This window comes from Coregonus lavaretus (genome assembly GCF_964263955.1).
Source record: "Coregonus lavaretus genome assembly, chromosome: 1".
Lineage (NCBI taxonomy): Eukaryota > Metazoa > Chordata > Actinopteri > Salmoniformes > Salmonidae > Coregonus > Coregonus lavaretus.
The window spans coordinates 46,824,630-46,849,975 of NC_139988.1; the positions used below are offsets into that span (position 1 = coordinate 46,824,630).

The 25,346-nt window shown below is 42.5% G+C and overlaps 1 protein-coding gene across 4 annotated transcripts in view; it reads left to right on the forward strand.

Annotated features, from left to right (window-relative positions):
- The window catches only part of LOC311131470 (calcium/calmodulin-dependent protein kinase type II subunit gamma-like), a 119,532-nt gene that overhangs the window by 28,519 nt on the left and 65,667 nt on the right, over positions 1-25,346 (forward strand). For all 4 annotated transcript variants that reach the window (XM_084164487.1, XM_084164484.1, XM_084164485.1 and 1 more), the window contains exon 3: positions 18,195-18,254. In XM_084164487.1, coding sequence (XP_084020613.1) covers positions 18,195-18,254 — 60 coding nt within the window. The remainder of the gene's footprint in view (positions 1-18,194; positions 18,255-25,346) is intronic.

The window sequence follows — 25,346 nt, forward strand, 5'->3', positions numbered from 1 at the left end:
TTTTGTCCCACTCCTCTTTGCAGATCTTCTCCAAGTCATTAAGGTTTCGAGGCTGACGTTTGGCAACTTGAACCTTCAGCTCCCTCCACAGATTTTCTATGGGATTAAGGTCTGGAGACTGGCTAGGCCACTCCAGGACCTTAATGTGCTTCTTCTTGAGCCACTCCTTTGTTGCCTTGGCCGTGTGTTTTGGGTCATTGTCATGCTGGAATACCCATCCACAACCCATTTTCAATGCCCTGGCTGAGGGAAGGAGGTTCTCACCCAAGATTTGACGGTACATGGCCCCGTCCATCATCCCTTTGATGCAGTGAAGTTGTCCTGTTCCCTTAGCATAAAAACACCCCCAAAGCATAATGTTTCCACCTCCATGTTTGACGGTGGGGATGGTGTTCTTGGGGTCATAGGCAGCATTCCTCCTCCTCCAAACACGGCGAGTTGAGTTGATGCCAAAGAGCTCGATTTTGGTCTCATCTGACCACAACACTTTCACCCAGTTCTCCTCTGAATCATTCAGATGTTCATTGGCAAACTTCAGACGGGCATGTATATGTGCTTTCTTGAGCAGGGGGACCTTGCGGGCGCTGCAGGATACAGTCTTGTAGACCATTCCAGCCTTGTGTAGGTCTACAGTCTTGTCCCTGACATCCTTGGAGAGCTCTTTGGTCTTGGCCATGGTGGAGAGTTTGGAATCTGATTGATTGATTGCTTCTGTGGACAGGTGTATTTTATACAGGTAACAAGCTTATACAGGTATCAAATACTTATTTCCCTCATTAAAATGCAAATCAATTTATAACATTTTTGACATGCGTTTTTCTGGATTTTGTTGTTGTTATTCTGTCTCACACTGTTCAAATAAACCTACCATTAAAATTATAGACTGATCATTTCTTTGTCAGTGGGCAAACGTACAAAATCAGCAGGGGATCAAATACTTTTTTCCCTCACTGTATGTTACGTTTTTCTAAGTTGTGAGAATGCTCGAGAGTAGGCAATGTTGAAAAGTAATCTTTAGACATGTACTTTTCTTAAATGTAGTTTTGTATTTGACTAAAGCAAGCAGACAAAAAAATGTGCGTTAGAAAAACGTTTTGCTGTGAGCCAATGGGGTAACCTAGGTAACCACAGATTGTTTTCCCCACAGGTGGGTGGGCAGCGACGTTCTATCTAATACCAACTGGGAGTATCTATGGCTGCCTGGTATTGTGATGCTAGAATGTCCATGTTAATGTAAAATGTTCATTCAAATGATGTTAACTGATTTAGCTCATGTAATGGAACGTATTTTTTGTAATGTCAGTTGAGTTGAATCAACAAATCACAGCATTTATTTTAGCACATATTTTACTTCTTGCTTTGCTCATATGGGTACACTCTCTGGCCAATTTCCGTCATCCAAAATTCCATGACGTCACAGCCCTAACACACACACACACACACACACACACACACACACACACACACACACACACACACACACACACACACACACACACACACACACACACACACACACACACACACACACAAACCCTGTTCAGTTCCTTCTTGACTATGTGATAGGGCATGTTTGTTTTGGAACGTAATGCAGTAATAGACGGTAATGGGATATGAAAGTGCGATTATTTACCCCTTTCTCTTGGTGGCAGCCTGTCTAAAGAGCTTTATTTCCCTTTGAGATTCTCCTCTCTCATCGATGACCTCACTTAATTCACAGTAAAGGTTTTATCCACCTTTACTCACTGTTAGTCAGCCCATCTGGGTCTCAGGGTTGCTGTACAAAAAAAATAACAATACAGTATTATTCCTTTACTATAGTGCAGGGGTCTCCAACAGGTAGATCGCTAGATACCAGTAACTTGCAGCCCACCTATGAGTAGCTTGCCAAGGAATTCTGAAAGCACATGCATTTTCATCATGTGTTCCATGATCACAATCTGTCATAAACATAAAGCTCCCGGATACTATTGACATTATCCCACTCTTGGTTAGCCACTTTTGGCTTAAAAAGCCAAACATAACACAATATCTGCCAATTCATTTCCAGCAATATTGCCCCTGTCTGTCTGTTTAATGCGTGCATTTGACTATCACTCTGTATGTAGCTACTGTAGTTAGCGATGCTAATGATAGCCGTCTTGTGGGTAGACAGAAAGACTTTCCCCAAAAACCTTCTCAATTAAATGTTAACTGCAAAGTAGGCTTGCCTAACAAAAAGATATCATGATTATTTGTATCAATTGGGTGGCAATTGTTTTGCTAACTCTGCCATGACAGCAGAAACATCGCTAGACCAACTTATTTCTCTCTTGCTTAATAAGCAATTAAAGGTGAATTACATTCCCAAAAAAAATATCTTAAAGATTTTTCTTCTGGTGTGTTTTAAGCATTTACATGAACACAGAACATCAATTTTTGTTTGTTGTTTCTGTATGAATAATTGTAATATTGAGAGTTAAAAAAACAGGGAATATTAAACAGAGAAAACAGAATTCTGGAAAATACAAAATATAATTTTATGGGGCCCACTTAGAGTTGTTTATTAACCATTATTTTACCAGGTATATTAACAGAAAACACATTTATTTTACACCAAGGACCCGGGGAAGAGTTTTAGGGTAGAGGAGAAGAGAAGAATTAGCCTACTTGAAAGCACAAAAAAAAAGTAGTTTGAGACATGTACAATTTTTTAAAAGTAGCTCTCATGCTAGAAAAGGTTGGAGACCCTTGCTATAGAGGATACTCAAATCTAATGAAGTAGAGATATGAGCCTAGCCCATTAACCTGGCCTTCTCTATGGCCGTGTCTAGACTTGACAGTTCATGCAGCATTTGTATTCTGATAATGGAGTTCTGATCATGGAATTCCGAACACGTCATGCATCTATATTTACATTTAAATGTGTCCACCATGTCCACATTGTGTTCGTTCCCGCTCTATATTCAAATGCAAGTATACATTCTAGAAATGGTGGAATAGGCTAAATATGATAATAACACAACAACAGCTAATGGCAGTAGCTAACTACTCTAGCTAAGTAGCCAGCTAACCTCTGTAACTAGCCAGCAAGCTAGCAAGTGACGCTAAAGGGATTGCAAACGAGTTAGCATAACTCTAGCGAAACATACTTTTTTTCTTTTTCTAAATATTAGCTAGCTGGCTAGCATTTATGAGGCCAGCAAACACGTTTGCCACACGCTAGGAACATATTTCTTCCAACGTTATAATGAAAAGGTACCTTGGTCGCCAGTGGCGGCTCCTGAAAAAATTCTCAGGAGGGGCAATTTTTCTGATGATTTAGGTGACCTACACACATTTTAAAAAAGATATGTCCAGCAACAACATGAAGACAGGGGCAGCATATAAGTCAATACCAGAAGCATTTATTGACTGATCTCAAAAGTGTTGGCTTACAAAAGCAAAATAAGTTATCACAGTAAAAATAATCAAGGGTGTTCTTTCACATTCCTCAACACTGCATAAACAATATGTATGGCTTTGTAAAAATGAACAACCATATTCTGGCCAATTGTATAGATTTGTAAATATGAACAACCATATTCTGGCCAATTGTATAGATTTGTAAAAATGAACATGAACAGATTTTTTATTTTTTTGAATGGCAGTACCTTTCAAACATGTCTGCTTGCAGTAAGGTAGCACTCACAAGGTGGCCAGAGAAAGAGAACCTTTCTTTGGTGTGATCCAGGATGGTGTTGCAGACCTCTTCAGACAGCCTCTGCTTCTCCTCTTCTCTCAAAGCTGTTCTGGGTCTTTTGGCTCCTGTTGCTTCTTGCAGCTGCTGTTGAGAGGAGTCCCTGAAGGCAAACAGACCAATGTGTTTGTTGGCTTTGTACAGTATTGTTGTCTATGTGATGCACAGGTATATGCAATGTATCCATGTATAGTACAAATACTTCAGTTCCACTTAAAATGGGCAGGGATGCATAAAGTCTTTAGTGTTTAAGTTAGCCTTTGTGTCTCACATAGCCTGGATGTTCAGCACAGTATACAGTGGTGCTCATAAGCTTATGATCCCATGCTAAAGTTGACTAAAAAGAGGAATAAAAAAGAAAAGAAAATTGGTGTCCTTAAAGGTTGGATTTTCCAACTTTTTTAATTAAGTCATTAAGATCAATTTCCAAAAGATGATTTTTTAATTTTTTTATTCCTCTTTTTAGTCAGCTTTAGAATGTGTTCATACACTTATGAGCACCACTGTACAGTACACATAGTATATAAAATAAGATAGATTACACCACTGGCCATATATAATGACAATAATGTAATTTCAAACACAAATGCAGTCTCCTTTCATGCATACATTTTCAAATAAAGCTCTGCTTTGAGAAAGATCGAATGATATTGTTTAATCTTTATCTTACCTTATGGCCTGCACACTGCTTGCGAAGCTGTCGAGGGCACGTTTGATAAAGACAGCATCGATGTCCTTATTCTGTAGCTTCTGGTACGGTGGGCTGGTCAAATGAACCCAATGAACCCGTCCGGATGGCTTCAAAACATTCTATGAGGTCGTCTCGATTCTCGTAGACAGTGTTCACGACTCTGCTGTTGCTAACCTCATCGTTGTGGCGGCGGACAGCTAGCCTGTATCCCTCATCCAGTTGAGTGGCAATATTCACTCTCACCAAAGCAGACAATCTCAAACAGCTATCAATGTGGGTCTTTGACAGCTCATTTTTCTTAATCTTTTCTGAAAGATGGTGCATGTCGGTTACACCAGTCGCTGTCCAAGCGTTGCTGTCTGCCGTTCATGGTTACGTTACGTTACGTATGACGAAAGCGCGTAAGTGCAAGCCCTCAGACACTCATAGAGAATGTATTGAAAGCTCAGAAATTTGAAAAAAAAATATTTTACATTAGAGGCTATGAGAGACTTCTGGGCGATTTTCAACCTGACTGAAATCGCCCCAAAACGGGCGGGGACATTTGAAGCACGACTTTAGCCTGATTGGACATTTAGTGGCTGGCAGATCAGACGTGAACACTGAACTACTGTTGCCATGATATAATTGATTAGAAAAAAAATCCCTTCCTTTTCCCGTTTGGCAGTGCGTCGCCCATATCGCCCTATTGAACACACCGCCCATGTTGGTCGCAAAACACAAGTTTTCTGGAGACTTGTGGGAGGAGTGCTGATGACGTCGCCCACTGTATGCGCTTTCGGTAGCCTGATTGCGTCCAGACTGAGGAGAAATCTGCACACAATGCATCCCTGAAGTGGTCAGACAGATCTGAAAACAATCACACCACAAAGCGACTTTTCAATGCGAGCTTCGTATTCTGATTGCAGAAGTCGCATGTAAGTGTCAAGTGTTGACACGACCTATAAGGGCCACAGACGCCTGCCTCATTTGAATTGGGTCGCCTGCCCAAACACTAAGCCGTCTCTTAATCACTAAGCCGTCACTTATGGCCAGAGTGGGCTTAATCTTCCCTCCGTGCCGCCTGATACCGTAAGCAGATGATTTGTGGAAGAATCCTTTCCTCTTTTCCCTCTCTTCTGCGACTTGTTTGTCCTACGGTGATGGCCTCGAGTGCTGATATTATGCCATCCCTGGATTACCCACGATCCTCCTCTCCTCCGGGTTTGCACATGTGTGCTCTGATTTCCCACCCAGGAATGTACTAAGATGAAAACGAATGTGTCTTTCGATCTCCCCCAATCCTTACCTGTCTCATGATATCAGTAGATATTTGGCTTTTGGTAATTATTCTGAAATCCCAATTGTAAATGTAAATGTTTCACTAGGATCCACACACTTAATGGGTGTTATTCACTCAAAGCCTTGACCCCAGACCAGCATTAACAGTGTTTGATGGATACGGATACAGAGATTAGCTCTGAACATAGAGGAGTGAAGGACCTGATTCCAGCTGAACCTGTTTTAAACCAGAGGACAATAGAGTGGACAGGATGTCTGAGATGTTGGGAGAGCAGTCAGAGTATGTGTCTGCGTCTTCGTCTTCGTCTCCTCTCATGATTCTCAAAATGCCTCAGATTTCAACCCGATGACTAAGCGTGACACGACCAACCCCGGCCCAAGGGAGAGCATCGAGAAAAACACACAAAAACAAGGAAAAGTACAAAAATAGGGCTGTTTGTCGTAAAATTATCCCAAAGAGGAGTGTTTTTAGTGTGGTGGCCCCTGATGGTGCTTACATAAGGTCTGTTTGCAGTGACCCTGGGAGAGGGGACCGGCGATGACACTGCTGTCTGTGTGATGGGCTGGAAACGCACAGGATAGCGCAGCCAGAGCTGATGAGGGCAAACAAACACATCAACAAACAAACAACACACACCACCCAGAGCAGGAGCAGGGGGAAGAGGCAGCAGCACCCCCCCTACTGCAGCTGGGGTTGGTACAGGCCACCACATGCCATGGCCCTTTCCTACTGGCATGTGGGAACAGAGTCTGAAAATAGGGACCACGTAGCAAAAGCAGGGGTGGATTGAATTGGAAGGGTGTTCTAATGAATTATACTATAATTATAATTAATTATAATTAATTATTAATGGTTAAAAAAATAAAACAGCGTCTTAGGGCATAGGGATCCGAGGCTGTTTTCGTCTTCCTATTGTCTCCTTCTCTCCATCCTTCTCTCGCTCCCTCTCTCCTCCTCTCTGGGTTGTGGCCGTGCTCCAGGCCTGTCTTTGGGGGGCCCAGCAAGCCGTGATGGGTATCTCAGGCTCGTTTGCATACTGCGGAGGTGGAAGTAGGGGGTGTGAAGCTACTGTCACTGGCGGGCGAGCTAGCGAGCAGCCAACATACCTCTCACTTTTCACTGGGCTCTGCCAGGGTCTCAGGGCCTCAGACTGTAAACACCATAAAGACTACGCGACACATAGCTAGAGGAGGAGAGGGGAGGCTTTATGTAACACAGCCCGAAAAACACACAGTATACTAGCACGTACTCACACATACACGTACACATACTGTAGTGTACATACACAAACTCATACAAAATCATACTGTACATACACCCATTGTGCCGTTAAAGGGTTGATCACTTGCTCTGTGATTGGCTGAAAGTTAGGCTCTGTTGTCTGGCCTGACATGAGCGGTCAGCAGGTCACTGCTGACGTCACAGACGCCTCCCACTGGACGCCTGGCCTTTCAGACCTGACAGCACACCTGCTGAGAGAGAGAGATAGAGGGAGAGAGGGATGGGAAGAGAGGGAGAGCAGGGGGTCAGGGATAGACAGACTCCCTGCAGCTTCTGCCTGTCAGGGTTTGGAGGTCTCAGGCAGTGCACACAGTCTTTGCTTATGTCACTTTACCACACTCTACCCCCCACCCCCAACTCTTCCTAGCCCACCAGAGCCTAATGAACCCCCACTCTGAGCTCTGATGATAGGTCCTCTTCTCTGTGCCTTTTAGTAACATTGCTCTGCCCTGTCTGACTCTCTTCTTCTCTGCTCTGTCTGTATCTCCCTGTGTGTCTGTTCCCTCCCCTGAGCACTAGCTGGCTGGCTGGCTGACTCACCGCCAAGCTGAGCCCTAGGATGGATTGGGGTATTTTTAGCTGTTTGGGCCACACTGACCTCTCCCTCAGCCACGCGCCTAAGTCTCCCAAAGCTCCCATCAACAGAGCTAATCTCTCCCACCACCTCTTGCTCATCTGTCACTACTGGGAGCCATTGTTTACATCCCGTGAGCCGACCCCCACCTGGCACCCACTGGGACTCTCTGGACATTGCTCTGCCCCTGACAAGGGCTCCTAAGAGTGATCTGGGAGTGTGTGTGAATGAATGAATGCCCTTCAGGATGCAATGAGGAGGGAGGGACGTTGAGTTTGGCTTCTGTCAAGGTGACCCTGTCATGTGATTGGACAGCGCAGTATGTCGTGTCTGGTATTTGAAGGCCAGTTAGGCTGCCAGTGATTTGTGTGGAGGTTGACTGTGTCACTGTTTGACTGTATTCCCATGTGTTTCTGCATGCTTCTACCCAATTCTACTGCCTGAGAAGCAGAATCAGGAAGGCATCCACAACACTACTTCACCAGTGTTGTTGTTGCTGTATTGCTGCTGCTGTGTCTTTCTCTATGCTGGAGTCTCAAAGTCTTAATGAAGGTATGTAGCTGCACTTGATAGCTTGTTTCACAGATCACAGATCCTGCTAATGAGCTCAGAGGGAATGGATTTTCTCTCCCAGTCAGCAATTACTTACAGATGCTAAGGAGCAAATAGTCTGAGCCTCGGTGTTGCAGGAAGATTAGTATGGTGTAGTCTGGATAGAGGGTCAGCCAGGGCAGCAGGGCTAAAATGATAGGGTTAACCTAGCCTTGATACGCTCCGGCTTTCAACCTCAATGGATAATATCTGTCAGAGTAGTGGAGCCACTTGGCTTGCTATATCTGAGTCACTGTTTGTTTCATAATCTCTCCTAGCCAGACCGACCATGTCTGAGCATGTTGAGCAGACGCCACATTAAGGCAATATCTATGAAAAATGTTTGGTTTTTGGACTCCTGCCTCAGCAGTGCAGCTTATTGCAAAATAATTGTCCAGCAAGCTCACCAAACTGGAGATTTAGAAGCAAACTGGGGAAGAGATAGTTCTGTAATGCACAACTCCAACCAGTATCACAGCTAATCCTGACTCCATGCATACCTGCGGTGTACCACTTAAATGTGCTTTATGGCTCAGTTGGTAGCGTCAGGATTGTGCGTTCAATTTCCGGGGCCACCCATACGTAAAAGGTATTCATACATGACTGTTTTTTTTTAACCTTTATTCAACTAGGCAAGTCAGTTAAGAACAAATTCTTATTTACAATGACGGCCTACACCGGCCAAACCCAGACAACGCTGGGCCAATTGTGCGCCGCCCTATGGGACTCCCAATCACGGCCGGTTGTGATACAGCCTGGAATTGAACCAGGGGGTCTGTAGTGACGCCTCAAGCACTGAGATGTGGTGCCTTAGACCGCTGCGCCACTCGGGAGTGTAAATCACTTTGGATTAAAGTGTCTTCTAAATGGCATATATTATATAACTATATTATTGAATTATTATTATTATATTAAATAGGCACTGATAAATGATTGGTAAGAAGTCCTACAGTTTGAATCCCTGTAATGGGAAGGGACTGAAATAAAAAGGTTTCTACACGGCTCCCTGCAGTAGCAACACACACAAACCATTACTACTTGTTGAATTGGAGCAAGGATAGAGAACTGTGTGTGTGAAGCGTATGCGCATTCCCCCGTTTGTGTTCCCTTGCTCTGCGAGAAGCGTCAGTTCTTTGATCACAGATACAACTCATTCTCAGGGTAGGATTACAAAGTGGCAGTGAGCTTCCCATATGCCACAGATAACTCTCACTCTTCACTACGTTCTTTTCTCCTTCTCAGACAAGCATATTTATTAAAAGTGAAATCAAAGCATACTGTCGACATAACCAATCCTTCTTAGGGCTTGAAACAGTATGTTCTTTCTCTGCTGATGGAACATAATCAGTCTGTAAAAATAGGGATATATTTGTTTACTTTAATTGATGGTCATAATAGAGGGTTACTTATGTTGTTTTGCACCCAGAATATGATGGCAGGCAATGTCATTGATTGCAAACCAACTGCCTCTGCCGATTACTGAATTCACAAGGGCTCGCTCTACATTCAAGATCACGTTTGTCTAAGCCCCACACCCACCATTGTCTCTTCTCCATGCACGTTTGCCTAAACCCCACACCCACCATTGTCTTTTCTCCATGACCTCTCATCTCTTACCGACTTATTTTCCTCAAAAAACCTGATCTCAATGCCCTTGATAGGTCAAAGCATTATAGTGTAAATACATTTATCTCTAGGGGTGCATCTAAATAGTCTGAAGTAGCTTCCTCGCTTTGTCTCCTTCCCTTCATCTGCATTGTTGAAGAAATGAGATGAGGAGCAGAAGCCACTGAGCAATTGAGATGCACTCCAGTTATTTTTCCAAGGAATGGTCATGAAACAAAGCAAATGAGAAAAGTACACTATTCTGAACTATTGGAATGCTTCCAAAGAGGTGACGAGAACAACACTAAACAGTGGAGCCTATGACATCATGGCATGGATGGTCCAGTGTTAGAGAGCAGCACTTATCCCAATTGGTTTTTCAAGATGGCCGACAGTGAGGCACATTATTTATTTATCCATCCATCTCATCTGGGAGGTCTACACAGAGAGACAGAGAGCAAGATGGATGGAGCGCCCTTCAGTCTACTGCAGTCACTTACTTATGTCTGGAAGAAAGAAAGTGAACCATTCTTGACCAAACTCCTCTTTCTGTTAGGGTTTAAGTTGGCCTCCCTTGGTAGTTTAGCCTTGGTAGCTTTAGTGCGTGCTTAGAACTCCCACTAGTCAAGTTGAGCTGTCATAATGTATGACATAATAGACAGACACCTGTGAATAGAACTGACCAAGAAGTCCACTTAACATTTCCATAATTTATGTGATGTCTTTGGGGATTTGCATGCTAGCTGCTTTCATTAGGTTATGTAGAGAAAAAAATAATAATAATCATGGCGTACAAGACACCTGTCTGATTCGCGCCTGTCTGAGTGGACTAATCCATTGTAGAGGTTGTGGGGATGGCACAGTCCATCACTAAGACGTGCTACTGAAATTGCACACGGTTGAAGTCAGAAGTTTACATACACTTAGGTTAGAGTCATTAAAACTCGTTTTTAAACCACTCCACACATTTCTTGTTAACAATCTATAGTTTTGGCAAGTCGGTTAAGACATCTACTTTGTGCATGACACAAGTAATTTTTCCAACAATTGTTTACAGACAGATTATTTCACTTATAATTCACTGTATCACAATTCCAGTGGGTCAGAAGTTTACATACACAAATAAATTGTAGACCTTCACAAGTCTGGTTCATCCTTGGGAGCAATTTCCAAATGCCTGAAGGTACCACGTTCATCTGTGCAAACAATAGTACGCAAGTATAAACACCATGGGACCACGCAGCCGTCATACTGCTCAGGAAGGAGACGCGTTCTGTCTCCTAGAGATGAACGTACTTTGGTGCGAAAAGTGCAAATCAATCCCAGAACAACAGCAAAGGACCTTGTGAAGATGCTGGAGGAAACAGGTACAAAAGTATCTATATCCCCAGTAAAACGAGTCCTATATCGACATAACCTGAAAGGCCGCTCAGCAAGGAAGAAGCCACTGCTCCAAAACCGGCATAAAAAAGCCAGACTACGGTTTGCAACTGCACATGGGGACAAAGATCGTACTTTTTTGAGAAATGTCCTCTGGTCTGATGAAAAAAATATATAACTGCTTGGCCATAATGGAAAAAGGGGGTTGCTTGCAAGCCGAAGAACACAATCCCAACCGTGAAGCACGGAGGTGGCAGCATCATGGGACTGGTGCACTTCACAAAATAGATGGGATCATGAGGAAGGAAAATTATGTGGATATATTGAAGCAACATCTCAAGACATCATTCAGGAAGTTAAAGCTTGGTCACAAATGGGTCTTCCAAATGGACAATGACCCCAAGCATACTTCCAAAGCTGTGTCAAAATGGCTTAAGGACAACAATGTCAAGGTATTGGAGTGGCCATCACAAAGCCCTGACCTCAATCCTATAGAAAGTTTGTGGGCAGAACTGAAAAAGCGTTTGCGAGCAAGGAGGCCTACAAACCTGATTCAGTTACACCAGCTCTGTCAGGAGGAATGGGCCAAAATTCACCCAACTTATTGTGGGAAGCTTGTGGAAGGCTATCAAAAATGTTTGACCAAAGTTAAACAATTTAAAGGCAATGCTACCAAATACTTATTGAGTGTATGTAAACTTCTGACCCACTGGGAATGTGATGAAAGAAATAAAAGCTGAACTAAATTCTTCTCTCTACTATTATTCTGACATTTCACATTCTTAAAATAAAGTGGTGATCCTAACTGGGATTAAATATCAGGAATTGTGAAAAACTGAGTTTAAATGTATTTGGCTAAGGTGTATATAGACTTCAACTGTATATGATATGTATGTGCTACTGCTCGACTAAAAAAATCTTGGTCGACCAACAACCTATCTACCAAACAATTGACCAGTCGACTAATTGGGGTCAGCCCTAATTAGCAGGCTGCTTGCCTTGGTATGAGTGCAGCATGTGCTAACTGTCCTGTTGCATAACAATCACATTTTGGAACAGCGAGTACATTCTGACATCACGTGCATTAAAAAACTCACACTGGGGCGACCGTTTGAAATATTTGGAACTCATCCTTGAAAAGGTTAATATGTTTTGAAATGAATTTTGTGGGTGTGCTTGCAAGCTAAACATATAGTTAGCTAGCTTGTCAGTTGACTGTTAGCTAACAAATGACTTGTTTTGAGGATTTAAATCTGAGGCTTTAAAAGTGTACTTACACAAATATTTCAACATTCAAATGAATTGGCTAGAAAACATTTAGTTTTAGTGAATTCTGTTTTAATCCAAAAACAGACCACACCACTATTTTTGACGACATTTGAATGTTTATGCTAATGAGTTAGTGCGAGAAGCGACTGAAAATTATGGCACATGTCACATATTCTATTGACGAGGTCACATTCTTTCTGTGGGCCAGCCATGTAACAAGTCAGACAGATGATTCCAGCACCTAGCCAGCCTGTTGGGATGACTGGGAGGTACCGCTTCCCAAATCCCAAATCCTGGATGGGTACAGAAGCATGAGAGGGGGATTAGGGAGGCCAGAGGCCTACTCCGTTCTGCCCTGGCGTAGTAACACACACATAACACACACATCTGTCCCTGGGAGCCTAACAGCTGGTGCCAAGGTCTGGCTGAACTTGGCCCACAATCTCTCCTCATCCAACTGTACCATCTCTTTATCTGTCATTCTATCCATCTATCTGTCCATCCAATCTGTCCATGTAGGGCTACAATGGAGCACTAGATTCAAATACTGCCCAACCACATACGAATATGATATGAACACACACACACGTGCATTTGCATGAGACGTGCATACACCCACGCATGCACTCACTTACGCACACATACACACACACACACACACAGCGCCACCCCTTACTATTAGAGTAATTAACTGGACATTGATTATATTAGAGTCTGAGGCCAGGAGACTAATTTAACTAAGCGCAATAGCCTTGTGCTGCTGTGTGCTTCTACATCTGCTCTTTGGGGTTTTAGGCTGGGTTTCTGTATAAGCACTTTGTTACATCTGCTGATGTAAATAGAGCTTTATAAATACATTTGATTGATTGATTGATTGTACATTGTTGTGTGTTCTAGTAGACAGATGGCATATATGCAGGGAGGTGTGCCCCTTTCTGTTCAATTAGGTAATTTCTGGAAAAATTTTCAGCTAGGAGAAAATATGGTCACACTTTACAATAGGGAACACATGTTGATATTGACGGATGAGATGGCACTGCCTGAATGACTGTATATGTATGTATATGTATCTTCTTTATGTATGTATATACACTATATATACAAAGTATGTGGACACCCCTTCAAATTAGTGGATTCGGCTATTTCAGCCACACCCGTTGCTGACCGGTGTATAACATCAAACACACAGCCATGCAATAACCATAGACAAACATTGGCAGTAGAATGGCCTTACTGAAGAGCTCAGTGACTTTCAACGTGGCACCGTCATAGGATGCCACCTTTCCAACAAGTCAAATTTCTGCTCTGCTAAAGCTGCCAACTGTAAGTGCTGTTATTGTGAAGTGGAAACGTCTAGGAACAACATTGGCTCAGCCGCAAAGTGGAAGGCCACACAAGCTCACAGAACAGGATCGCCGATTGCTGAAGCATGTAGCGCGTAAAAATCGTCTGTCCTCAGTTGCAACACTCACTACCGAGTTCCAAACTGGCTCTGGAAGCAACGTCAGCACAAGAACTGTTAGTCGGGAGCTTCATGAAATGGGTTTCCATGGCCGAGCAGCTGCACACAAGCCTAAGATCACCACGCGCAATGCCAAGCGTTGGCTGGTGTGGTGTGAAGCCCGCCAACATTGGACTCTGGCGCAGTGGAAACTCGTCCTCTGGAGTGATGAATCACACTTCACCATCTGGCAGTCCGACGGACGAATTTGGGTTTGGCGGATGCCAGGAGAATTCTACCCTTCCCAATGCATAGTGCCAACTGTAAAGTTTGGGGGAGGAGGAATAATAGTCTGGAGTTGTTTTTCATGGTTCGGGCCCCTTAGTTCCAGTGAAGGGAAATCTTAACGCTACAGCATACAATGACATTCTAGACGATTCTGTGCTTTCAACTTTGTGGAAACAGTTTGGGGAAGGCCCTTTCCTGTTTCAACATGCCAATGCCCCCATGCACAAAGTGAAGTCCATACAGAAATGGTTTGTCGAGATCAGTGTGGAAGAACTTGACTGGCCTGCACAGAGACCTGACCTCAACCCCACCTTTGGGATGAATTGGAACGCTGACTGCGAGCCAGGCCTAATCGCCCAACATCAGTGCCCAACCTCACTAATGCTGTTGTGGCTGAATGGAAGCAAGTCCCTGCTGCAATGTTCAAATATCTAGTGGAAAGCCATCCCAGAAGAGTGGAGGCTGTTACAGCACAAAAGGGGGGGACCAACTCCATATTAATGACCATGATTTTGGAATGAGATGTTTGACGAGCAGTTGTCCACAAACTTTTGGTCATGTTAGTTTCTATCACTCAGCCTGTCCAGTACCTCTCAGACCTTGCCAAAAGCATGTCCCATATATGCTTTACTATGACAATAACGTTACCATGCTGTGCTCACGTGCTGTGTATAGACACTCTGTTTTGCTCAGATATGCGTTCACTGTTGGCGTTCCCTACTCATTGATTGGAATGAGATGTTCGACGACCAGGTGTCCACATACTTTTGGTAATGTAGTGAATCTACCCCCAAGCCATAAGACCGCTGCTGCTACTTTCTATTATCTATCCTGTTGCCTAGTTACTTTACCCCTACCGATATGTACATACAGTATCTACCTCCATTTCCTCGTACCCCTGCACATCGACTCGGTACTGGTACCCCATGTATGTAGCCAAGTTATCATTACTCATTGTGTATTTATTCCTGGTGTTACAATTTTTTTCTTTCTTCTTCTTCTTCTATTATTATTATTATTATTATTATTATTATTTTGTCATGTTTATTGCACTCTGCATTATTGGGAAGGGCCCGTAAGTAAGCATTTCACTGTTAGTCTACACCTGTTGTTTACGAACATTTGACAATTAACATGTGATTGATTTGATGTTAGTGTTGTCACAATACCAGAATTTTGACTTTGATACCGATACACCGTTTAGTGTCACGATACTTGATACCTAAATGATACTCAATACTAAAACAACACTCGATACTGAAACGATACCACGGCAAAAAAAGAATGCTTATTAGCTAAAGTCACAGAATAACCACTGGGCTTTCTTTTTTTAAACATTGAACAATATGTTGACAACTGGTAGAACAACTAAAATATATTCTATTCTATATTCAATTTCTTTCAAAAATAAAACACAATATTAAGTAACAGAAGAATATCGAACCTTTTCCTTATGCATAACCATATCTGAGACTAATAATTGTACAATTGCATCTAAACTGTTTTACATATCAGGGTTAATTTGCTCATCTATGGCCATAATATTGGGTCAAATGACATTCATTAGACCTATGATTCATTATTCATTACAGCAAAAAAAGAATGTAGGTATTAAATGAATAGTTTAGTTCCAAAACGACATAAAAAGCACTTTGAAGCTCATTTCTGAAGCTTCTAAATTGCATTAGTCTACACACCATGTGATGGATTTTACACAGCATACTACATTTCCCAGAGTGCATTTCAACTCCTAGGGTGCAATGCTCCACCCAGGGCTGCTGGCTGGCTAGTGGCTACTGCTAGCAAGCCCAGACAAACACGAAGTAGTCTAAATATATTGCTGTCATAACTAAGTTATGAGTGCATTTCACATTACTTTGGGTTGTAATTATATTATAATGCTCACAATAATGTCATGCTGAATATATGTTCATGTCATTGTCACTAAAAAACTATTCAAATTTAGTTGCTGGTAGTATAACGTTACAATGCAAATGACACTGTGTTAACAAACCTCCAAACGAGCTTCAATGCCATACAACACTCCTTCCGTGGCCTCCAACTGCTCTTAAACGCTAGTAAAACTAAATGCATGCTCTTCAATCGAACGCTGCTTGCACCGCCCACCCGACTAGAATCACTACTCTCGGCAGGTCTGAGTTAGAATATGTGGACAACTACAAATACCTAGGTGTCTGGTTAGACCGTAAACTCTCCTTCCAGACTCACATTAAGCATCTCCAAGTTAAATCTAGAATCGACTTCCTATTTCGCAACAAAGCCTCCTTCACTCATTCTGCTAAACATGCCCTCGTAAAACTGACTATCCTACCGATCCTTGACTTCGGCGATGTCATTTACAAAATAGCTTCCAACACGCTACTCAGCAAATTGGATGTAGTCTATCACAGTGCCATCCGTTTTGTCACCAAAGCCCCATATACTACCCACCATTGTGACCTGTACGCTCTCGTTGGCTGGCCCTCACTACATATTCGTCGCCAAACCCACTGGCTCCAGGTCATCTATAAATCACTTCTAGGCAAATCCCGCCTTATCTTAGATCATTGGTCACTATAGCAACACCCACCCGTAGTATGCGTTCCAGCAGGTATATCTCACTGGTCATTCCCAAAGCCAACACCTCCTTTGGCCGCCATTCCTTCCAGTTTTCTGCTGCAAATGACTGGAACGAACTGCAAAAATCTCTGAAGCTGGAGACTCTGATCTCCCTCACTAACTTTAAGCATCAGTTGTCAGAGCAGCTTACCGATCACTGCACCTGTACACAGCCCATCTGTAATTAGCCCACCCAACTACCTCATCCCCATATTGTTATTTAACATTGTTATTTATTTTGCTCATTTGCACCCCAGTATCTCTATTTGCACATCATCTTCTGCACATCTATCACTCCAGTGTTAATAATAAATTGTAATTATTTTTGCACTATGGCCTTACCTCCATAACCTACTACATTTGCACACACAATAGATTTTCTATTGTGTTATTGACTGTACGTTTTGTTTATTCCATATGTAACTCTGTGTTGTTGTTGTTTTTACCGCACTGCTTTGCTTTATCTTGGCCAGGTCGCAGTTGTAAATGAGAACTTGTTCTCAACTGGCTTACCTGGTTAAATAAAGGTGAAATAAAAATATAAAAATAAAAATAAACATGTGTAAAATAGTTTTTTATGTTGTTTTGCAACTAAACCTCCCTTGCACTGCACTGCTTTGTAACACTTTTTGCCTAGTTTATTCGGTGGGCTGGCCCTCATCATCTGCTCTGTAAGCAAAGTATTCCCATAGTTAGCTTCTGGAGCCAGTTTTGTCAACAAGCTGTGGGCGTGGAGGTATGCTGTCTGCATTTTCTCTCTCCTCTCACTTGCTTCTCAAAGTGGCTCCCGCTGTGCCAGTTGCTCAAGCCACTAGCCTGGCTAGCTTACTACTGCCCCCTTGAGAAGATTCAGAAAAATTACTAGACAGACTCGATCCTCTCAATCCGTATATGACGCGAGAGACATTTGACAGAGGTACAGAAAGTAACAAACATCCTATTACCAAACCGGTTTTCATGTTCTAGTATCGAAAAATTACAGACGTTTCACTATACAGTGCAACACGTATGCATGTACAGTACCTGTCAAAAGTTTGGACACAACTACTCATTCAAGGGTTTTTCTTTATTTTTACTATTTTCCACATTGTTGCCTTAACAAGCAACATTTGAAATGTTCTACCCTCTTGTGGCTTTGAGTCAGTGACTCTTATCACGCAGTGACATTTTAAACTATGAAATAACACATATGGAATCATGTAGTGACCAAAAAAGTGTTAAACAAATCAAAATATATTTTAGATTTTAGATTCTTCAAAGTAGCCACCCTTTGCCTTGATGACAGCTTTGCACACTCTTGGCATTCTGTCAACCAGCTTCATTTATTTATTTCACTATTATTCTTTTTTATTTGTTTTTCTAAAAATGTTAAAGACTGATCCTGCAGAATATCGACTTAACAACAGAAAAAGTGTGTTTATGTTTTGACACGTTTCCTTTTCCTCTCCTCCTCAGATCATCAAAAACTGGAACGAGAGGCCCGCATCTGTCGCCTGCTTAAACACCCCAACATAGGTGAGTGGCCCCTACTTACCATAGTAGGCTAAATAAAAGTGTGTCTGTATGATAACCTACCTGACAGGACGAAACCGAGGCGACATCGTTTTGTCTAGTTGGTGAGCTGGCTAACATGATAGCGGTTATTCATGCTCGGCTGGTTGCCTAGCAACATGCGAAGTCTATTGCTGTACATTTGACCGCTGACAAAATCTTGTTGGCTGTCCAGAGGAAATAAATTGATTTGAGTGGTTAAATTCTGCCCACATTTCAGCCATTTGTTTTGAAGAGCATTGAGGTTGTGTTAAATGGTGTCACAGCAGCACTTCATGGAAGAGAGTTAGGGTGTAGGAAAATGGAGCCAGCCAATGAACTGATACCCACTGGTGTGGGCCATTTGCATGGTGTGACTGGTGTGTGGGAGCCACGGAATTGAGGAGCCAACCCACCAACGCATGCAAACTCAGGGAAATGACACAGTCGTCACCTTGCCTCATACTACAAGCCAGCCTCTCCCTCCACTACAAGTGAATGTGCGACATGCATGCAGGTGTGTGTTTGTGCGAGCGTGTGTGCGTATGTGAGATAGGTATGACAAGAATGTATATTAGTGAGATTGGTGTTAGTGGTGAACTGTGTGGCTGCTGACGGGGGCACTGTGTGTGTGTGTGTGCAGGTGGGTGGGTGGGAGCAGGCAGCAGCAAGCAGGCATGTAATTACACTTTCAAAGCCACAGAGAGAAAGGGGTGGGTAGAGAGGGAGAGAGGACCGGATACACGGAGGGAGGAGAGAAGAGTACATAGCACAGCATGAATCCATCTTCTACTACTGCCATCGATGCTCTTCACCCAGTCACAACTTCAAACTACACACAGGCAAGCACCTACTTTCCCTTTCTCTCTTCCTTCCCTTTGCATTTTCTCCTTACTTTTGCTTTCACTTGCTTCTTGTTTCTGTCTTCTGCATTCACCTCTCTTTGCTTTTCCCTCCTCTTTCTGCTCTCCCTCTCTCTGCTTCTCTCTGTTCTCCAGCGGCATCTCATTCTGGTCCACCTGCCTTCCCCATCTGTCTCTCACCTCTCCCCTTCTCTCTCTCCCTCTCTCTCTCCCTGTCCCAGATTGTTCTCTGTCCCCTAAGGCACACTCCTTCTCTCTCTCCCTCCCCTCACCTCACCTCTCTGTCAAAGGTATAGTCAAAGGGACAGATTGTCATGTTTTCTGCTTGGACTGCAGATAAACTCCTAACAAAGGGAGCAATTGAGAGAGAAAGGAGAGAGATGGGAATGGAGGGAGGAATGGAGTGCACACGAGTGCTCTGCCGCTGGGCAGGCTAGTTCATTCCAACACACACACAAACACACACACAGACATACACACACACACAGACAGACACACAGACACTGACTCTCTTCCCCCTCACTGTAGCATCTTAGATCTCTTTCTCTCTTTCTCTCTCTTTCTGCGCTCATAAACACACAAGTGACAGACAGTGCAGACATGATTCACCTACCCTTGGCATTTACTGTTGGCCATCTTGTCACACCTCACTATACACACACTCACACACATATACAGTACATGCACACACTTACGCATGCACACATTGACTCACACAAACACACATCCTGTATGGTTGCTCACCATTATGTGCCTTGAGCAATATAGATGATGTGTTGAAGCATAAGTGCCTGAGCATTGGAGCAAACGGAGCAGCTGCATCCCCACTTTGAAAATTGGGGTGCAAATGTTTTATCATGATCCATTGGGTAATTTGTCATTTTCTATGATTAGTAATGTTTTGAACTAGACTGTATTAAAATAGATATGCCCATTTTATATATAACAAATTGCGTTTTGCCCCCTCTCCCATGTTGCCTCAAGATGAATGGATTTGCCCACTTGAAAGTTTTGCTTCCCTACCGCACCACTGTTATGCTTCAGTGCAGTTAGAAAGCACTGGTGTTTAAAATGAAAAGGCACCTGCAAAATAAAATGGTTTATCTATTTTGTTGTGCTGTTACATTTGTGTCGTTGTTTCATGTCCAATGCACTCAGAGTGTTGTTACATATCATTTGAGAGGCGTGCACCACGTGCAAGTTTTGTCATTTCACTTTGCCTTTAAGAGGCATGATGAGCACGGGCATGTCTGATTAGGCTTTGCTGTATCGCAGCCTCTGGGAGAATCTCAATTGCTCGTGTCCTCTCTCCTCACCTCCTTCTCAAAACCCATTGGAGGAGAAGTTCAGAGGGGAGGGACCTCTGGCTTTCTCATCCAATGGGTTTTGAGAAGGAGAGAGGATGCGAGGAGTATGCAATTTGGATTCTCCCACTGACTCAGAGTAGCCTTCCATAAGCCTACCAAAGGTTGCACCTTTGCAGAAAACCGCATGTCCGGTAGCTCGCAGGCTGTCAATTAGTAGCTTGCAAGTAGATACTGAGAAATAATCAGTAGGCCTAATATTAAAATATTAAATCTGTGAAATAGGCATTGAAAACCATTCTGCATTTTTGCGTTCTATTTTCCAAACATCGATCGGTTAAATCACAGTGTTAAAATGTTTTCCTTCAGTTACAAAAGTAACAGTCCTGGCAGAGCCCCATATGCTTACAATGTAGCCAAGCTGTGTCTGTATGCGACTATGAGCAAAATAAAAAAGAACAGGATTTGTGTACCTTGATAAAACAGCTCTGCTTTGCTTAGTAAGTAATATTGACCAAATAAGCCATTTCTACCCTTGTTGCATCAAATATGTATGCTGCCCGGACAAGTTTTAAACATTTTCATTTTCAGAGCTTCAAACCAAAAAAAGTCCATGGAAGGATGGGCGTGAGTCTCTTTAACCAGAGATCAATTATTTTTCAAATACTGTAAACTATTTGGTGGAATGTGCTTTGAAATGTTTGTTTTTTAATCTTGATGACAACGTTAAATTGCTTTGACTTTAGTGTTCCATAGGCCTACATGTGCATTTGCGGGGCACAACAAAAAAGAAACCAAGCCAAGCATCACGCAGGCCTACAGAAATAAATAGCTATAATAAATGATCTAACTGGTCGGACACACAAACTACATTCCTTGCCATATGACAACAGTTTTATCACAAATTTAATTGAAGTAAGTAATAATGTGTTCCAACAAGGAGAATAATTGTGTTTATTTTACGCTTAGGCTACTTTGCGAACTGCTAGTGCCATTTAGAATTGGTTAGCCTAGGGCTAAGCTATAACCCCCCTAAGCATAGATAGGTTCCACACTGAACATACGCAAAAACATTAGTTTGATAAAGACATGAGTGTATTTTCATCAGACTCATTAAGCCTAATCACCAAACAGATGTTGTGGCCGTAATTCATCACCATGCAGAGTTCAATATGGAATTGTCCATTTAGAAAATTCCAAAGAGCAGGCAGAGTAAACTAAATCGAATGCCTGTATATTGAAAAGAAGACAGATTATGGTTTGTAACCCAGAAAAAATTATTTCAACTCGCCCAATTGAGCCCCCTTTCAAATGATCATGCTTTGAGAATAACATTGCGAGGTGCGCATCACTTCTCACTGCCAACATTTTCATTTGAAAAAATAATCTATTTTATTTGATTGTTAGATTATCAGGGCTGAAAGTAAGGCGGTACGGTCTGTTACGGCGTCCCGGCAAAATAAATAGTGGGGGTACACCATACCGGTAAACTGTAGGTTATTACACCATTATTTATCATTACCATACGTCAGAGGCATTAAAAATTAGCGAATGGACTTGAAAACAGGTGGTAGGCCTATAGCCTACAATCCAATATGCAATGTGGTTTGATGAGAACACTCACATTTTGCCAAGGCCGTGTGGCCGACACCGAGACGCACGCGGACAGCAGTGGACGCATACATTCTGTCCTAATGACAATCACCAAATGTCATTACACTTTTTGGTGTTTTGTGTAACAGATGTCTCTTTCAATTCACCACTGTTTGGAGGCTAGAAATATGTTGTGAGTGGATGAATGTGTCTGGGTAGCCTAGTAAAGGAGCCCTTTGAAGTGATTGTTTGACAATCAGACGAAACATCATGACTGGTTGTGTTTATGCCACAATTAAAGGTAATCCGCCCATATAGCTGGATTAGGCAGCCGCCAAGTGCGGCAGTTTGACGAAGGCGGCATTTTCCGAGCTAAACTGACCAAGACGCACCTCCAACAACACATAACACCTCACATTATTCTGCTCAAAAACAATGATAACTTCTCTCACCCAGTGGCATGACGGCTATTTAGGCTGAATCCGCCCCATGATAAGCAGTGCCCACTTTGCCAAAGGCAGGGGCGCAAAATATTTAGCTCCATGCCCAGTGCGCTTCTCCAGGGTGCTGTTGGAGAGACTCAGCGCTTTGGCGCTACACCATGCTCCATCAAATTCATTTAGCCAAACATAAATTACAGTGGCTTGCGAAAGTATTCATCCCCCTTGGCATTTTTCCTATTTTGTTGCCTTACAACCTGGAATTAAAATTGATTTTTTTGGGGGGTTTGTATCATTTCATTTACACAACATGCCTACCACTTTGAAGATGCAAAATATTTTTTCTTGTGAAACAAACAAGAAGAAATAAGACCCCCCCAAAAAAGACTTGAGCGTGCATAACTATTCACCCCCCCCCCAAAGTCAATACTTTGTAGAGCCACCTTTTGCAGCAATTACAGCTGCAAGTCTCTTGGGGTATGTCTCTATAAGCTTGCCACATCTAGCCACTGGGATTTTTGCCCATTCTTCAAGGCAAAACTGCTCCAGCTCCTTAGAGTTGGATGGGTTCCGCTGGTGTACAGCAATCTTTAAGTCATACCACAGATTCTCAATTGGATAGAGGTCTGGGCTTTGACTAGGCCATTCCAAGACATTTAAATGTTTCCCCTTAAACCACTCGAGTGTTGCTTTAGCAGTATGCTTAGGGTCATTGTCCTGCTGGAAGGTGAACCTCCGTCCCAGTCTCAAATCTCTGGAAGACTGAAACAGGTTTCCCTCAAGGATTTTCCTGTATTTAATGCCATCCATCATTCCTTCAATTCTGACCAGTTTCCCAGTCCCTGCCGATGAAAAACATGGTGTTCTCGGGGTGATGAGAGGTGTTGGGTTTGCGCCAGACATAGAGTTTTCCTTGATGGCCAAAAAGCTCAATTTTTGTCTCATCTGACCAGAGTACCTTCTTCCATATGTTTGGGGAGTCTCCCACATGCCTTTTGCTGTTTGCTAATTTTTTTCTTTAAGCAATGGTTTTTTCTGGCCACTCTTCTGTAAAGCCCAGCTCTGTATAGTGTACGGCTTAAAGTGGTCCTATGGACAGATACTCCAATCTCCGCTGTGGTGCTTTGCAGCTCCTTCAGGGTTATATTTGGTCTCTTTGTTGCCTCTCTGATTAATGCCCTCCTTGCCTGGTCCGTGAGGTTTGGTGGGCGGCCCTCTCTTGGCAGGTTTGTTGTGGTGCCATATTCTTTCCATTTTTTAAATAATGGATTTAATGGTGCTCCGTGGGATGTTCAAAGTTTCTGATATTTGTTACTATAACCCAACCCTGATCTGTACTTCTCCACAACTTTGTCCCTGACCTGTTTGGGGAGCTCCTTGGTCTTCATGATGCTGCTTGCTTGGTGGTGCCCCTTGTTTAGTGGTGTTGCAGACTCTGGGGCCTTTCATAACAGGTGTATATATACTGAGATCAAGTGACACTTAAATAAAGTCCACCTGTGTGCAATCTAACTAATTATGTGACTTCTGAAGGTAATTGGTTGCACCAGATCTTATTTAGGGGCTTCATAGCAAAGGGGGTGAATACATATGCACGCACCACTTTTCCGTTATTGTATTTCTTAGAAAACAAGTAATTTTTTTCATTTCACTTCATGAATTTTGACTATTTTGTGTATGTCCATTACATGAAATCCAAATAAAAATCCATTTAAATGACAGGAAGTAATGCAACAATATAGGAAAAACGCCAAGGTGGATGAATACTTTTGCAAGGCACTGTATGTAGCCTATGGTAGAAAGAGTAGTACACTATGTGGGTTTTTTGTAGCCCATAGACTGGAGACCAAATGTATTACAATGTCATGAGACAGACACTTTTTCAATCATTAACTGATTAATGAGGAGAGAGAATGCAGGAGAAAGTCAACTAAAAAGGCAAGCGGGCTTTGGAGTGACTGTGTCATAATCAAACAGAGGTGGACAGCAAATGGTGCTGAAAGTAATACATTTCAACAATTGTCTTCATTTAAATTCTACTTAACTAACAACAAGAGGGCTTTGTTGGAGCCTATTTCTTCCTATTCAAAATAATTAAGAGGTCGGCCTACCTGTTTGACAGATGCAATTATGCTATCCATAGATTTGTCGGTTTTGCCAAATCTTCCAATACTGTCACCATGCACTCCTTAAATACATCTATGTCTGGGAAGGGCTTGGTGTGTTCGGTTAAAACCAGGGCTCAAATTGAGTGAGGGTATGCCATACACTTTGGTAAAGAAAATGGCAAAAATGGATACCTATTGCTAACTTTATATATATATATATATTTAAGAATACAGATAATATAAAGCGTTCTATAACAATGTATAACTCCATGATGCCTTGTGCTATAAACAAGCTTTAAAACGCCCACACAAGATGTGACTCTAATGCGTATGGGGATAAATTGATTTGTCTCTATGACATTCTGAAGCTGAGCTGCAGCCTTCAAAATTGGAGGAGACATAAAATTGTCTTTGATATACTGTCCCTATTAATTTAGCTTTTTACTTTCTGAAGAGAGAAGATGTTTAAACCCAGGCAGCTTTTAGGGAAGCACTTTTGTTGTTGGGTTAAGCAATGGATGAGTAGCAGGCAGTTGATGCAAACGTTTTTCTGCATCGGTCGAGCCTCTGTCTGGGTGGAAAGGTAATTTTTGAAAGTACCATGCTTTGCAAACAGCAACCGTTTCATTGGAAACAAGATACTCTGGTTTGACATTGGAGAAATATTGGGTTTTCATTTAATAGAGACATTGGTGATTTTATCAGTGTAATCAGATTGAAAATATTAGGATATGATATTGACATTGACATTGAACTGATTATATAGCCT